Raw genomic sequence first — 17980 nt, 5'->3', positions numbered from 1 at the left:
TGTAAGCCCTCATGCACATTGGGCGTCAGAAAAAACAAGCTGCAGAACCAATTCTAACGCCAGGAAAAAGCAGCTGTAAAGACGTGTAGTAGCTTTTTCCACTTGCGTTATTGCACGTTTGGCCACGTCGCTTTTAGCAGCGTTTTGTCTGTTAAAACCGTTAAAATGCTGGGTTTAGTTCCAATTTAAGTATGTTCCATTTAGGATTCCGGTTGTCAGCAGCAATTCCTACATCATCTTCTGCAGAAGTTGCAACTGTGACAGGAGATCCGGATCCGACTTGCGGTGCGCCTTCCATTCAAATCAATAGGCTTCCATAGGGAACCATTGATTTTGAATGGAAGAAAAAAAACGTATAACGTGGCTTAACGCACGTTAAGCAACGTTATTCAGCCTTTAGCAGCGTCAGACGTTTTTACAGCTTGACGCTGCAGCTCCAGAACGCACTGGTCCTGGGTTTTTTTTTGCAGCTATTAAACGCATATGCCACTTGGAGCTCCTAAAAGCTCTATGTGTGCATGAGGCCATAGAATAACATGGATGGGCGTTCTGCAGCTGCAAAAAAAAAAGTTACATTACATTTTTTAGGATGCTTAGCGTTCTACACTTGTGCTATATATATATATATATATATATATATATATATATATATATATATATATATATATATATATATATATATATATATATATATATATATATATATATATATATATATATATATATATATATATATATATATATATATATATATATATATATACATACACACACACACACTACAGACCAAAAGTTTGGACACACCTTCTCATTCAAAGAGTTTTTTCTTTTATTTTCATGAAAATTGTAGTCACACTTCAAGAGGTAGTCACCTGAAATGGTTTTCACTTCACAGGTGTGCCCTGTCAGGTTTAATAAGTGTGATTTCTTGCCTTATAAATGGGTTTGGGACCATCAGTTGTGTTGTGCAGAAGTCAGGTGGATACACAGCTGATAGTCCAACTGAATAGACTGTTAGAATAGAATAGAATTTGTATTATGGCAAGAAAAAAGCAGCCAAGTACAGGAAAAGGAGTGGCCATCATTACTTTAAGAAATGAAGGTCAGTCAGTCCGAAAAATTGGGAAAACTTTGAAAGTGTCCGCAAGTGCAGTCACAAAAACCATCAAGCGCTACAAAGAAACTGGATCACATGCGGACCGCCCCAGGAAAGGAAGAACAAGAGTCACCTCTGCTGCGGAGGATAAGTTCATCCGAGTCACCAGCCTCAGAAATCGCAGGCTAACAGCAGCTCAGATTAGAGACCAGGTCAATGGCACACGGAGTTCTAGCAGCAGACACATCTCTAGAACAACTGTAAAGGCCCGTACACACGTACCGATCGTCGGCATACAAACGTCGGCGGACGAAAGATCTGCCGATTGTACGCGTGTTAGTATGGTGCCTCCGACAGATGTCTGCGCACAATCCGCGGACAAAAGTCTTTCTTGCAAACATGAAAATTTTTGTCTGCGGACACCAGAACGGACGATTGTTCGCCTGTCAGTACAGAATTCGGCCGACAGACCGCAGATTTGCAAGACTGGGCATGCTCAGAAAATTAAAAACACAGGGAAAGTTAACCATTACATGACATCACTTCTGCAGTCAGCTGAAGTCTGCAGACAAAATTCTTGTGCTGTCCTTGTGCTGTCTTTGCACTTTTCAACAGACACCGACATCCCGGGGAGAAAAGACGAACATTTGTATGCCGACCATCGGTACGTGTGTACGGGGCTTTAAGAGGAGACTGTGTGAATCAGACCTTCATGGTAGAATATCTGCTAGGAAACCACTGCTAAAGAAAGGCAACAAGCAGAAGAGACTTGTTTGGGCTAAAGAAGACAAGGAATGGACATTAGACCAGTGGAAATCTGTGCTTTGGTCTGATGAGTCCAAAATTGAGATCTTTGGTTCCAACCACCGTGTCTTTGTGCGACGCAGAAAAGGTGAAAGGATGGACTCTACATGTCTGGTTCCCATCGTGAAGCATGGAGGAGGAGGTGTGATGGTGTGGGGGTGCTTTGCTGGTGACACTGTTGGGGATTTATTCAAAATTGAAGGCATACTGAACCAGCATGGCTACTACAGCGGCATGCTATTTCATCCGGTTTGCGTTTAGTTGGACCATCATTTATTTTTCAACAGGACAATGACCCCAAACACACCTCCAGGCTGTGTAAGGGCTATTTGACCAAGAAGGAGAGTGATGGGGTGCTGCGCCAGATGACCTGGCCTCCACAGTCACCGGACCTGAACCCAATCGAGATGGTTTGGGGTGAGCTGGACCGCAGAGTGAAGGCAAAAGGGCCAACAAGTGCTAAGCATCTCTGGGAACTCCTTCAAGACTGTTGGAAGACCATTTCAGGTGACTACCTCTTGAAGCTCATCAAGAGTGTGCAAAGCAGTAATCAAAGCAAAAGGTGGCTACTTTGAAGAACCTAGAATATGACATATTTTCAGTTGTTTCACACTTTTTTGTTATGTATATAATTCCACATGTGTTAATTCATAGTTTTGATGCCTTCAGTGTGAATCTACAATTTTCATAGTCATGAAAATAAAGAAAACTCTTTGAATGAGAAGGTGTGTCCAAACTTTTGGTTTGTACTGTATATAATATAAAATTTATTTTTTTAATTAAAAGTATGGCCAAAGCTATTTTGGCTATACTTCTCCTACGGATGACAGGAGTGTACTTCATTCTGCACTCCTGTCACCTGCTTTCAGCCTACAGCGGGCTAGAGCTGACTTCACTCAGCCAGTCCAGGCTCTCGATCGCTCCCGATTCTTTAGTTGGGGCCCACCCAGATGCCTGGGCTGGCAACAGGCTCAGCCTCTTAGCAAGCAGCTGAGAACCTTAGCCAGCTGCTCCCACCCCCTGCACAGCCCAGTGCTCACTTAAGCAGAGTTGCTTTATGTACTATACTAATAAAGCTACTGTTAAAAAAAAAAAAAAAAGTTGTATGCACCTGCTTTGTGTAATGGTTTTGTACAGTTCTGATCCTCTTCTTTTTGGATTCCCCGCCAGCCATCCTGACTCCTCCCCTCTCGAGCAGTGTCCCTAGAGAAAGCTGCTTGCCCTGGGGGCATGGCTGCAGGCTGCATGCTTGTTCCTGAATCGCTGCTCTATGCTTCCATAAGACCCATAATGCCGCCAGCCTTAGCTTGCCCCCCCCTCCATGTAAGGATTGTGGGGGCCACTGCACACTGAAGGTTTTTTACTATGCATGAAGGTAAAAACAAACTTCAGCCTTTAGAACCACTTTAAAGAGGGAGCTTAAAATGCACCCCCACTTCTTGCTTCTACTTTTTGGATTTCACAGTGCGGCGTCTGTATCTCCCAAAAAGTTGAAGTGAAACACCAGTATTGCCTTATGTACTGTTAATTTGTGGCTTAGCTTTGCATTTTTTTTTCTTGATTATAAAAAAAAAAAAAAATATGCCCAAATTGGTAGTTTCTCTAGAAAAAAGGTTACAGGCACATTGACACTTGTATGTTGTGGTAACACGCATGCTTTTGTGCTTGTCTAATTTGAATATACTAGTGGGCAGCCTACTACAACTCCATGACAATGCAGCATTAAAAAACAAATGCTTGTGTCAATTTTTGGCTGATCTTTGGTATGATGGCAATCTATTCAAAATTAATAGGATTGCCTTGTCGTAATGCACATTAACGTGTCACAACATAGTGTAAAACAAAGTTGATGTATAAATGGATTATAAAAGTATTTGCAAATGGGTTTTCAAGATATCGCATATGCTTACATTTTTGTGTTCTTTTTCATGTTCATTTCCAGATGTTAAATTTACAACTTTGCTTTACAGATGCTGGATGAAAATAATCATCTAATTCAATGTATTATGGACTATCAGAACAAAGGAAAAACTTCTGAATGTTCACAGTAAGTAAAATGGAAACAATCCTGCTTCACAACGTAACCTTTTCTGCCAATCCCTCCTTTGTGGCACCCTGTGCCCATTGCTTTCTCCTCTGGTAGTAAGAGGAATTTACGAAGACTGAAAGTATGATGCAATGTCGCTCTCTGCAGCATTTTCATGTTTGCTCAGGGCAGCTGTCAGCGATGGGTTCTTAACACAGTGGGTGAGTATTGCTGGGAAAATTGTGTTGTGGTTTTTTTTTTTTTTTTTTTTTTAAACTTTTCTCTACATTTTCTTCTAGAATATATATTTTTTTTAATTGCAGCCATGACCATCTATAGGCTGTTTTTTGACGTGCTACAGCCAGACCTTGCTTACTGGCTATCCCTGTAACCCTGTAACCAGTCCAGCTATCTCCAGTCACTGGGTTCAGCATAGGGTGATTTTTAAGTTTGAGTTCTGATTGTTTTCTGTCAGCACAGGTCCAATTGAGCTTGCTTTGTTTCAGCTCTTACATGTAGGCTCGGTAAATAGGCTGGTCGCACCAAGAACCAGGAGTTGCCTAAATTAAATAGGCTGCTGGGCTCATTTAAAAATTCCTGTCCTGTTAGTGTGGTGCATGTGTAGTTTCTTGTCCTTTCCCATCACAAAGCATCAAGGAATAGTCTTCCCGGGGCTACTCTTGCTTGCAAAGGACAATGTGGAACTTAAGTTTCTCTATTGTTTATTGACAGACGCAGCTCCATATCGTCTTGACTATTGGGTTATGCTGCCCCCTACAGGAGTAGGACACTAGGCAGAAAAAAACTTTGCCACACCTATGGGGCAGTCCCTGCAGGCATACACCCACACGCTCTGCTATAGCCCTCAGTTGGTTTCTGCCTAGTTTAGAAGTAGGACCTAGTTCCCTGCTGGGACTTCGGTCTTAGCTGTTTGTTTTTGGGAACCTTTTTTTGTAAGACTTTATTTTTTAGTTCGTGCTCCTGAGAGAACTACAAGTAACAGCCATCTGGGTTTCGGACTGGATAGCAGGTTCAAGTCCAGCACTAGGCCTCGCCACGACAGAGCCCCGATGGACACGGGCGGACCCGTGAGTGAAACGCCTCAATGGGACACACACGACCTGGGATGCCCTGAGTGTACCCCCCTGGCCGTCAGCACCCCCACCCCGGGTGGAGAGGTAGTCTGTTTGGAGTGGTGCCCACCTGATGCCATGGGATGGTGAGTGTCTCCCCAATTCTCTGACGATCTCGGGGTGGATGAGGGCCTCCTCCCTTGGAAAGTTGGACCCTCGGGTATCCCTCAGTTCCCCTGGCCTCTCAGTGATACCAGGGCCCCCTTTTCGGGTGTCCCCCCCCCCCCCCCCCCCACAAGCAGGTTTCTACCTCTGGAGGGCTGTAGCAGTTCTGTGGGGGTGGGAGTTTTGTCCTGGTGGTGTCTTCTCCTTTGGATCCCCCGATGCCTCTGTCTGATTACCCCCCCCCCCCCCCTGGGGGTGCTGGAGACTGCACGGTGTGCCATGGGGGCCGCCATTTTACTGTAGTCTTTCTGCTCTGCATCAATGTAAAAAGTTTTCTCATTGAAATGCATGGGCGGCCATGTTTTGGTATTTCCCCATAGGAATGCATTGGGTGGCCATTTTCCTAAAGTCCACGATCGCTGGACAGCAAGGGAGAAGCTAGGGGGGCTCTAGGCATGACCCAGGTATTTTTCTGTTTCCTGTGTCAGATCGTTTCTATTCTCTGCACAGAACGTTCCTGAAGCCTCCTGACAGTTTTGGTGGTATGTTCCTGGGGTCCCTGTAGATATTCCTCACTCACCCTGCTGCAGGCTGTGTTAGGGCTGGGACTGGTGGTACCGCTGGTGAAGCGGTGTGGATTGCATTTTTTGCGACTTTGTGACACTGCTTTTTTTTATGCTCCGGGTCGCAGCCCCTGTCTGCTTTTATTGCAGTTTTGGAAAGCCTGGTGTCAAAAGTGGATTTAGTTGTAAAAAATGTCACTAGCCAAAAGCGCCCTTTGCCTTCACCTCCCTCTGTAGTATCCTCAGGTTCTGAGGTAGATGTGGCCGCCGCGGACACCTACTATCCTGGTGGATCTGTGTCTTCGCATTCTGACGGCGAGGAGGACATTCCCCCGTCAGCTGCCGCACGGGAAAGTGCACTGGCGGATGAGTCTATAACATCAGGGACACAGGTGTCTTTTGGCACCCGTAAATCCCAGAAGTCGGGCAAGATGTTTCCCTGTCAGTAACTTTTTGATAACATTGTCAATGAACAGTGGGGGCGCATCAAACAATTGTTAGTGGTGCCTCTTTAAAAGGCCTTACCCCTTCGCGGATGCGGTTTCCACTAGATGGACCGTGCCACCAAAGGTGGATCATCCGGTTTCCAGACTTAACAAGTCCTACAGTGGAGCAGTCCCCGGTATTTACAGACCCCATGGATAGATGGATTAAGTCTCTGTACTGCCATTTGCATGTGTTAGTGGGCTCAATACTAAAACTGGTCTTTGTGATCACTCTGGTGTCATAGACCATCACAGAATGGGCGAAGTTGCTAAAAGGGGAGTTGGAAACGGAACAGTTCTCACCGGCCCTGATCGAGCTAGCGGACCAAATGGTTCAAGCCCTTCTGTTTATATTGTAGATAAGTAACTGCGCTAAGTATAAATATAGGTAGTAAAATTCTTAAGTTACATCAAACAGCAGCTACACTGATCATACACTGACAATATGAGGGCAAGATATAAAATATAAATATGTAGCGCTAAGATAAAAATGTTAAGTCCATAAATAGTCCATATAAATATTCAGAGATCCCAGTGAGAGAATGCACAGCAACCAATAATAAATAAAGGTGAAATGGATCCGCCACCAAGTGAAGTGCCAAAACACGCTTACCAAACGGATAACATAAATTAGGCATTCAAGCTGAAACTTGGCAAGCTGCAAACCACTGTCACAGGGTCATTCCAATCCACTTCTCAGAGGGAAATTGCTTTATATGTGATGCGTCGCTGGATGCGACTCGACTGGTAGTCAGAGTGTCTGCGGTGGGGATTGCTATTAGACGTATGGTGTGGCTGAAAAGCTGGTCTTCGGGCCAGGCTTCCAAAAAGGCTCTTTCTGACCTTCCCTTTACGCGGCACAGGTTTTTTTGGATCCTCCCTGGATGAGTTGATCAAAGGCCTTCCGAGTGGGAAGAGTACTCTTCTATCCCTATGCACCAATGGCAAGACGCCGCATAATAGACGTGGGGCCTTCATTTACTGAGTCGTCAGGTGCTGGATCAGGGGGAGAGGTCCCGACACCCAGAGGGATTTCACCTCCTGTGTGTCCGGTGGTGGACCGTTGTCGACCTGTTTGTTTTCTCGGCTCAACAAGAAGGTTCAGTGGTTTGTAGCCAGCTCGAGGGATCCTCTGGCCGACACCACAGACGTGCTGGTGGCTCCTTGGGGTCTGTATCGGCTGATCTATGTGTTCCCTCCGCTAAAACATCTGCCGAGGCTTCTGCGCAGAATAGAGGTGGAAGGGATTCCAGTCTCGCTGGTCTTAGTATGCAGATCTGGTAAGATTTGTCACCGATGCTCCTTGGAGACTTCCTCTCAGGGAAGGTCTGCTGTCTCAAGGGCCGATCTTCCATCCTGCTTTACAGTCACTGGCTTTAACAGCGTGGCTGTTGAAAGTCAAGTATTGAAGATTCCTACACTGTTGAAGGCCAGGAAGTCTACTTTCAGGAAGATTCATCATCGTACATATCATGGTGTGAGTTCGCTGAAGGTGCATCCTCGTCTGTTTGACCTTTCTTCAAAAAGGGGTTGAACAGCGGTTGGCTTTGGGCACTATCAAAGGCCAAATTTCGGCTTTGGCTGTATTCTTCCAATGCCCTTTAGCTACGCATGCCTTGATTCGCACTTTTATACAAGAGGTTCGTCATATGGCTCCTCCTAGGCGATCCCCGCTACCTCCCTGGGACCTTTATTTGTGATTATCTGTTCTTCAAAAACCTCCTTTTGAGAACATTAGGGAGATACCTCTGCTTACACTGTCACAGAAGGTTGCTTTTTTGGTGGCTATTACCTCTGCGGGCAGAGTGTCTGAATTGGCGGCGCGGTCCTGCCTTATCTGATGGTCCACAGAGATAAAGTGGTACTTCGACCTCATCAGTCATTCCTTCCTAAGGTGGTTTCTGATTTTCCTCTGAAGACATTGTGCTGCTTTCACTCTTTCCTAAAGCCCAAGCATCACAAGGAAATTGCTTTGCATTCTTTGGATGTGGTTCGGACAATTAGCGTTTACCTGGCGACTACTAAATCTTTCAGGAAATCAGACTTTGTCCTCACCGAAGGACCTCAAAGGATTGGCTGCGTCTGCTGCGCCCAAATCCAGATGGATCTGGCAGACGGTGGTTTAGGCTTATTCGCTGAAGGTTCAGGCTTTTCCTTTCCCTTTTGAAGGCGCGTTCTACTAGGGCGCTGAGTGCCTCTTGGACTTCGCCATCAGGCCTCAGTGAGGCAAGTTTGCAAGGCAGCAAACTTGGTCATCAGTGCACACGTTCATAAAATTCTACAAGGTGGATATGTTGGCATCCTGGGATGCCTCTTTTAGCCGCAAGGTTATGCAGGCTGCTGTTCAAGGGAGAAACCATTCTCTTTGAGGTGTATGTTGTTTTTAGAAGAGCTCCAGTTGTTCCTGGTTAAGCTCCATATTACCCGGTTGGCTACGTTTTTAGCCTTTGGAGAATTACGTTCATTCTTTGCATTTGTTTTACCCACCCCTCATGCAAATACTGCTTTGGGATGTCCCAATGGTCAAGAAGATATGGAGCTGCATCTGTCAATGAACGATTAGAGAACTGGATTTTTCTTTTACCGTAAAATCCTTTTCTTTGAAGTTAATTGACAGACGCAGCACCCGCCTCTCTCATTTATGAGTGGGTTGGAGTTTTCTCTTCTTTACACTGCTTGCAACAAAACTGAGGGCTATAGCAGAGTGTGTGTGTGTGTATGCCTGCAGAGACTGCCCATAGCTGTGGTAAAGTTTTTTTTTTTTTTTTTTTTTTCTTCCTGCCTAGTGTCCTACTCCTGTAAGGGGCAGCATAACCCAATGGTCAAGAAGTTATGGAGCTGCGTCTGTCAATGAACTTTAAAGAAAAGCATTTTACAGTGAGACAAAAATCCAGTTTTTTGATCTGTTCCTGCTGCCTGCCTACAGTGACTTGGGACACCTCTGGCTCTCTGACCCACACCCGCTACCAACTGACCCACATCTTTAAAGCCATCAGCCATTGGGACACTAATTCTGAGTAGCTCCAGTTTTTGAGTGATCAGCTTGTCCCTGAGGCGTTGTAGTTCAATCCCAAGTTAACTTTTTTTTTTTTTTTTTCAATTTTTATCAATGCAATGCACACCAGTGTAAAATTAGATCAGCCTGTTTCTACCAGTGCTGTTTCCAGTCTTGGTTCCTTGTGGCCTAAGGCCAGAGAGATTTTCCCAGTGCACCCGTTGTTCCAGTTCTTTCTCTTTAGGTAACACCCTGACCAGCTGTTTGGTCCCCGAGACACTTTTTGGTTTTGTACCCATTCGGACAGGATTTTGTACAAAAATGGTCTGCGCCCACTTCGGTTCTGTCAGTGTGCAGTTTTGACAAAGAGAGACTACCTTGCCATTGGAGAATGCACCCATGTTTAACTGCCCAAGTGATGAGCAGTTGTAAGCCCTTTTTAAGCTCTGTTCTACCTGTCTCTTCAGACCATTTTAGCTGTGACTTTACTGTTCCGAACAATGAATGACTAAAATTCCTTAAATGAGATCTTGCCACTACTGCAGTTGGCCCTTTGATTATAGAAAGCATAGAGCAAATCGCTGTAGCTTTGAACTTCAGTTGTGACTGTTGCTAAGTTTCTGGACTCATTTCTTATATGGGTTTTCTGTCAGTAAATACATGCATAGGAAAAATTTTGGTTAGAGCTTTGATCTGTGAAAACACATCCTAAAGTGTCTGAATCACATTGCCTTAGAGAGACAGTGGATTGATTTTACTAAATCTGGAGCGCATAATCCGGTGCAGCTGTGCATGGTAGTCAATCAACTTCTAACTTCAGCTTGTTCAATTAAGCGTTGACCAAAAAATAAAAAAAACCTGGAAGAGCTGCACAACATTTTTGCACTCTTCGGAGTTAGTTAAACAACCTTCAAACTCTTTTCAGATCTGCTTTTAATGCCATTATCAGATGTTGCTGGTGGGAACAGCTAATTTTTTTTTCCTTTTTTTTTAATCTGTTAAACATCCATTTAATTCCTCCACTACCACCACTCTCTCCATGTCCAGACCCTCCAATCTTGGCTCCTAGTCCTCCTCCAAAGTCTGGGACCTAGGGCCCTTTCACACGTTTTTCCTGCATTTTTTTCCTTTCAAGAAAAATGTTTCCCTTTAAATCCTATGGGACTTTTCACACCGCTGCGTTACTGGTGCAGTGCATTTTGATAAGTCCTGCATGCTGCATCTTTGTTGCAGTTTAAAAACAAGCACCAAACACGCAACTTCCCATTGAAATAAATCGAACCGCACCGTGATGTGTTTTTGAGTCCCATGTCCATTTTTCACATATACAGGCAACCCAAAAATGCACGGCAAATGCATCTGAAACACAGCAATATCACTAATTTGCTACAGAGCAGTGTGAAAGTACCCTTTGTCTGCCAAAAGCTCAGACAAGCCTTCCGCTGCAGGTGAAGGTGTGCCCCCAATTCCCAGTCCTGTGGCAGAATGGGTTCATGGAATTTACTCCCTTTTTTTTATTCACTTTTCTCGCTCTAAATGCCTATCATCAGCATGCTTCACCAGGGACACTTTTTGGTTTCTGTGGACATCAAGTATGTATACCTGCATGTCACATATTTTACCAGTGCTGTGTCCCATTTGTCCAGTGCATCTATTTTTCCTATGCATTCATTGCTGTGGGACCACTATGCTTTCAGTTCGTGGCCCTGCACTTTGGCCTCTTATCTGCACCTTCAGTTGCTCACTATGGTGTTGGCGTCAGAATTGGCCCTGCTATGCCCTTGTGGCATCCCCATTGTGGGATACTTAGGCTGGCCCTACACTAGTGGATTTTCTGATGTGAATATTTCATTAAAATCCAAAAGAATTTTGTATAATGGCTCAATTTCATTTAAAAATTTCACCTCCTTTTTCAACATTCAATTTTAAAACGCATGTAATTCTGGAAAGAAAACCACATACTCGGTTCAAACATTTGTTCAAGAAAAAAATGTATTTCTATTCTTCTCCCTTTGAATTTTTAGGACTGTGGTTTAATATGAATGAACAAATGCTCTTAAAATAAACATTTTCAAACTAAAATCTATATTTGTAATGCCAGAATTGGACAACCACCTGTTGCTGGACCAGTCGGAATATCTGGGATTAGTCCTGGACACAGCTCATGCCTGTTTCTTCTACATGAGGAAGTTCAGAGTTTTCTTTCTCAGATTCAAACTCTCCAGTCCAAGAGTCATCTGTTTCTCCTCTTTTGCATGAAAATCTTGGGCCTAATTTTAGCCTCCTTCAAGGCAGGTAATTGCCAAGTTTCCCTCAAATTCTACAATGCAACATTCTCTCATCCTGGGCCAAGTTGGTTAAGTCCATTGAAACACCAATTTGTTTGTTTGGCACTGAGGACCAGATTTTCCTTGGCCTGTGGCTAGGAAATCCAATTCTGCAATCTGAAAGTCTTTCCTTCCCATAATCTGGATAATCCTTTGCAACAGATGTCAACCTGTTCGGCTAGAGAGGAGTCTTAGGAAGGTAATAGGGGCTGGAGAGTCACCCTCTCAGTACAGAAGACTTGGTCATAGGAGGAGTTTTGTCTCCTGATTAACACCCTGGAGCTTCAGGCGATCTGGCTGTCTCTTGCAGCGCTTAATCATCCTGGTGCAATTTTATTGTTCCAGATTGTCAGACTCCACCACTGTGGGGGAAATGCATCAATTAAATGGAGGAACCTCAAGTCTCGCCACAGCAAGGAAGGAGAGGTAGATCGGATCTTATCCTGGGCAGAACCTCCTGTTCATGCCTTGTCCGCCATATACACCCCAGGCGTAAACCATTGGAAGGCAATCATCCTCCATCCACAGCCCCTGGACTGGGGCAGTTGCCCTTAAACCCTTTGGACTACACAAAGGTGAAGACTTTGTATGTCTCTCAGTGACTGAGAAAGAAAATAGATTTTTGTACATAAAATCCCTTTCTTGGAGTCCATTTTATATTTGAGGTTCCCATCCCTTTGGTTTTTATGACTATACTCCGAGTACAGCTTTTCTACAAAACTGAGGCATCCTGGTAGTAAGAAGGTTCATCCTTGTCTACAGTTTTTGTTTGCCTGTCCATTTTGTCTCCCTTTTAGGCAGTAGTATAATCAAAAGTTAAAAACTTTGTTTTATAGAAAAGTATTTTATAGGGAGTACAAAAAACTTTCAACCAGGTGGGATGGAAGGATCCGTGATCATGTGTTTGGTCTTATGATCGGAAGCCAGGCCCACCGATCTATAGCCTGGACTTGGAGCTGTCTGGAACAGCTCATTCTTTCTACTTTGAGTGACCTCTCTGCCTATAAACAGCCACCCAGCAGCACATCTGGGTGTTAAGCCCCCCTTTGCTGCCTTGTGTGTTGGGCAGACATAATGGGGTTAAACGTGCTGATTGTTTTTCAGTTTGCCACAGACCTGGAAATGTTTCCTTTGCTAGCTCCTCTGATAGACACATTACTATACTTTTCTTTCCTCTGGTCCATGGCTCTACAATAAATGCAAGCTGATGAGACACACTTAGTATAAATAAACTTGGATCAAAGTTCTCTGTGAATCAAGTTGCATGCACCCCATTTAATGTTCTGTGGAGGTCCGTTGCAGATTAGGCTTTAAAAATACATCATTGAGCACTCCAAACCCATCGATTTAATGGTTTCCCAAAATGATTGCATTGAAGACATGCCGTGAATGATAACTCACAGATGCTTATTCTCCCAACCAGATTGTCAAGCCATCAAATGGCTGTTTCCATGCTTATCACATGTGCAGCACTATGACATCTGCAGATCTGAGAGCAAGATGGCCTCTTCCTCCGGTGTAAAGAATAGGAGGGTTTACTTTTAGCTTTGGAAAGTTTTGAAAGCATCCCTGAGCCCCCGTTCACACTGGGGCGACCTGGTCGCCTGACAGGTCGCTGTAGGTCGCCTTCCATAGAGAAGCTGCGGACCCATTCTAATAGGCGTGACACAAGTCGCTCCGACTTAGAAAAAGGGTCCGGAGCTTCTTTGGGGCAACCCGGAGCGACCTGCATAGACTTCAATGTTATGAAGTCCGTGCCGGCCGCTCCGAGGTCGCGGGCGAGCAGCGCGCCGCAACCTATGAGGTCGCCCGGCAAAGTAGCGTCGCCCCAGTGTGAACGGGGCCTAAGAATGTTATTTCTGTTGTAACACTGTTTGATTTCTTTTAGCATAACAGGTACAATTGTAGAGTTAAAAAGTAGAAGGGTAATGTAAGACACTTTATTTTTTATTTATTCTTTTTTTTTTTTTTTTTTTTTTTTTCTCTTTTTTTTCTAGGTATCAGCAAATGTTGCACACAAATTTGGTTTACTTGGCCACCATTGCAGACTCCAATCAAAATATGCAACCTTTATTACCAGCAGTAAGTTAGTTATATACTCTGAGATGGTATTATTAAACACACATTACAAGTTGTCTCTTCTAAATGCCACGTGGCTCTAACATTTTTATCCTGCTGTTAAGTTTTACAGATGTAGGGCTGCAGCTAACAATTATTTTCATAATCGATTAGCTGGCTGAATGTTGTTTCGATCGGATAATAACTTGTGTGATGTATAATTTAGTTTAACCACTTTACCACCGGAGCATTTTGCTGTCTTACGTCTGGGCCACTTTTTGCGATTCGGTGCTGTGCGACTTTAACTGACAATTGCGCGGTCGTGCAACGCCGTACCCAAACGAAATTTACGTCCTTTTTTTTCCCACAAACAGAGTTTTTTTTTTGGTGGTGTTTGATCACCTGTGCGATTTTTACTTTTTGCGCTATAAACAAAAAAAGAGCGTTTATTTTGAAAAAATAACAATATTTTTAACATTTTTTTTATATGAAATTCCCCCCAAAAAAGATGTAAAAAACAATTTTTTTTTTCAATTTTTGGCCAATTTGTTTTCTGCTACCTACGTTTGGTAAAAAAAATCGCAATAAGCGTATTTTGATTGGTTTGCGCAAAAGTTATTGCGTTTACTAACTAAGGGAAAGATTTCTGTCATTTTTGGTGTTTTTTTTTTTTTTTTTTTTTTTTTTTTTTTTGCGGGACTGCGACATTGCGGCGGACAGATCGGACCCTTGACTGACATTTTTGACACTTTTTTGTGGGTACCAGTGACATTACTGCAGTAATCAGTGCTATATATATATATATATATATACAGTGGGTACGGAAAGTATTCAGACCCCCTTAAATTTTTCACTCTTTGTTATATTGCAGCCATTTGCTAAAATCATTTAAGTTCATTCTTCTTCCTCATGAATGTACACATAGCACCCCATACTGACAGAAAAACACAGAATTGTTGACATTGTTGCAGATTTATTAAAAAAGAAAAAAACTGAAATATCACATGGTCCTAAGTATTCAGACCCTTTGCTCAGTATTTAGTAGAAGCCCCCTTTTGATCTAATACAGCCAGGAGTCTTTTTGGGAAAGATGCAACAAGTCTTTCACACCTGGATTTGGGGATCCTCTGCCATTCCTCCTTGCAGATCCTCTCCAGTTCTGTCAGGTTGGATGGTAAAAGTTTGTGGACAGCCATTTTTAGGTCTCTCCAGAGATGCTCAACTGGGTTTAAGTCAGGGCTCTGGCTGGGCCATTCAAGAACAGTCACGGAGTTGTTGTGAAGCCACTCCTTCGTTATTTTAGCTGTGTGCTTAGGGTCATTGTCTTGTTGGAAGGTAAACCTTCGGCCCAGTCTGAGGTCCAGAGCACTCTGGAGAAGGTTTTTGTCCAGGATATCCCTGTACTTGGCCGCATTCATCTTTCCCTCGATTGCAACCAGTCGTCCTGTCCCTGCAGCTGAAAAACACCCCCACAGCATGATGCTGCCACCACCATGCTTCACTGTTGGGACTGTATTGGACAGGTGATGAGCAGTGCCTAGTTTTCTCCACACATACCGCTTAGAATTAAGGCCAAAAAGTTCTATTTTGGTCTCATCAGACCAGAGAATCTTATTTCTCACCATCTTGGAGTCCTTCAGGTGTTTTTTTAGCAAACTCCATGCGGGCTTTCATGTGTCTTACACTGAGGAGAGGCTTCCGTCGGGCCACTCTGCCATAAAGCCCCGACTGGTGGAGGGCTGCAGTGATGGTTGACTTTCTACAACTTTCTCCCATCTACTGACTGCATCTCTGGAGCTCAGCCACAGTGATCTTTGGGTTCTTCTTTACCTCTCTCACCAAGGCTCTTCTCCCCCGATAGCTCAGTTTGGCCGGACGGCCAGCTCTAGGAAGAGTTCTGGTCGTCCCAAACGTCTTCCATTTGAGGATTATGGAGGCCACTGTGCTCTTAGGAACCTGAAGTGCAGCAGAAATCTTTTTGTAACCTTGGCCAGATCTGTGCCTTGCCACAATTCTGTCTCTGAGCTCTTCAGGCAGTTCCTTTGACCTCATGATTCTCATTTGCTCTGACATGCATTGTGATCTGGAAGGTCTTATATAGACAGGTGTGTGGCTTTCCTAATCAAGTCCAATCAGTATAATCAAACACAGCTGGACTCAAATGAAGGTGTAGAACCATCTCAAGGATGATCAGAAGAAATGGAAAGCACCTGAGTTAAATATATGAGTGTCACAGCAAAGGGTCTGAATACTTAGGACCATGTGATATTTCAGTTTTTCTTTTTTAATAAATCTGCAACAATGTCAACAATTCTGTGTTTTTCTGTCAGTATGGGGTGCTATGTGTACATTCATGAGGAAGAAGAATGAACTTAAATGATTTTAGCAAATGGCTGCAATATAACAAAGAGTGAAAAATTTAAGGGGGTCTGAATACTTTCCGTACCCACTGTATATATATATATATATATATATATATATATATATATATATATATATATATATATATATATATATATATATATATATACACTGTTACTGTAAAAATGACACTGGCAGGGAAGGGGTTAATTTTATTGGCGAGAGAGGGGTTAATGTATGCCTAGTGCTTACTGACGTGTGGGGGGGGGGGGGGGGGGAAGGTGACTGTGTGAGCCAGGGACAGATCGGATGTTCAGCTATGCTGAACACTCCGATCTGTCACTCCCTGTCACTTAGGAGATCCGCCCGCTCTGTTTACACAGGCGGGCGGATCTCCAAACTGGATTCCCCGACGATCGGGGCAGAGCAGCGGCGATCGCCGCCGCTTCTCCCCTGGCCCGACTCCCGCTGTGAATGAAAACAGCGGGAGCGCGCCTCCGCCTACAGGGGAGGAGTCTAGCGACGTAGGTCTACGTCGCTAGACGATAACGAGCCATTGTGCCGCAGTAGCAGCACAGTGGCTAGAGGTAAAGAGGTTAATATGTAAATTTTTTTTTTTTTTTTTTTTTTTAGAAAGTTAATTTATTCTTAAATATCTTTATGCAGTGGTAAAAATAAATAGCTATATGGTTGGGGAGCAAAATCTCTAATCCACTCTAAGAATAAGACTGAAGAGATATATACCTTATATACTATTAGATGTTGACTCTGGTAAATATCATCAGACTTGGAGATCACATTTTTTATTTAAAGAAAAAATAAAATAGATGGTTTTGCTGATTTTTCAGACAGAACTGAAGAGATATTCTGTATGACAGACTCCCATGTCATAGGTAGGTGGCTTGATAAAAGCTCCCTGTGCCTGCTGTCACTTAAGCTGGCCATACAAAAACAATGCCTTCCTTCCAAAACATTTTAATTTTAAGAATGTTCGTTCGATTTTTATTTTATTTATTTTCTTTTATCGTTAGTGGGGGTCAAATCTGCATTTGTTTTCAACCACAGTGATGGGAAAATTTGAAGACGGAGCAGAATAGAAAACTTTTTGGTCAAAGGAATTTTCAGACCGTGTATGTGCTTTTTCGAATAGAACTTAAAACTGAATGTTAAAAACAAGTTAAATTTTCAAACCACATTCTTTCATTCAGTGAATATATACGAAGATTTTTTGTATGAATATTCTCATCCGAAAATCAGTACGTTTATGGCCATCATAAGGCTCGGTTCACACTTATGCAGTTTGCTTTTGATCCGTTTCTGCAATGCTTTTTGCTGTGCAATTTGCATTTTTTTTTATCCTTTTTTTTTTTTTTTTTTGCCGATTTTGTTGTTGGGCAGATTAAAAACCGCAAAACGTGGCAAAAATGGACTACATGCTTTCCTGAAGCTTCTCCCTTTAGTCTATTGAACCAACAAAGCACCGTTTTGCATTGGAAAAAAAGTCCTTTCAAAATATGCAGCGGCTGAAAGGACCAAAGGAAACCATGTTGAATGAACTGCAGTGCGTTTCTGCAAAATACGCCAAAAAAAAACGCAACATGTCAAGCAGGCCTAAGCCATTTAGTAGTAACGGCACCCTTTTTTTTATTTTTATTTTTTTTGTATCACCTGTCATAATGGTGTTAGAAAAAAACGAACTAAAATTAGCACTTTATAGTACAAAAAGAGCAGATAATCGCTACTATAAGGGGTTCATTTATACTGTGAAACCCTGAAGGTTTTATATATATATATATATATATATATATATATATATATATATATATATATATATATATATATATATATATATATATATATATATATATATATATATATATATATATATATAATTAATTTAGTAATACACCCAGAAGTCGGATATATGGGCATTTTAACTAGGAGGCAGACATGAAGCTATATGAAGGGAGAAAAAAAATCTTTTATATTTTAGTAGTACTAAAAGCTGAGCCTTTTTTCATGGATAT

The 17980-nt window shown here is 42.9% G+C and overlaps 1 protein-coding gene across 4 annotated transcripts in view; it reads left to right on the top strand.

Moving 5' to 3' along the window:
* The window catches only part of SS18 (SS18 subunit of BAF chromatin remodeling complex), a 127102-nt gene that overhangs the window by 13675 nt on the left and 95447 nt on the right, over positions 1–17980 (top strand). For all 4 annotated transcript variants that reach the window (XM_082259403.1, XM_082259402.1, XM_082259405.1 and 1 more), the window contains exons 2-3: positions 3871–3947; positions 13532–13616. In XM_082259403.1, coding sequence (XP_082115529.1) covers positions 3871–3947; positions 13532–13616 — 162 coding nt within the window. The remainder of the gene's footprint in view (positions 1–3870; positions 3948–13531; positions 13617–17980) is intronic.

Source organism: Pelophylax lessonae (genome assembly GCF_965119305.1).
Source record: "Pelophylax lessonae genome assembly, chromosome: 5".
Classification (NCBI taxonomy): Eukaryota; Metazoa; Chordata; class Amphibia; order Anura; family Ranidae; genus Pelophylax; species Pelophylax lessonae.
The sequence above is the reverse complement of the archived record's forward strand: the minus strand, read 5'-3'. Positions and strand labels throughout refer to the sequence as shown.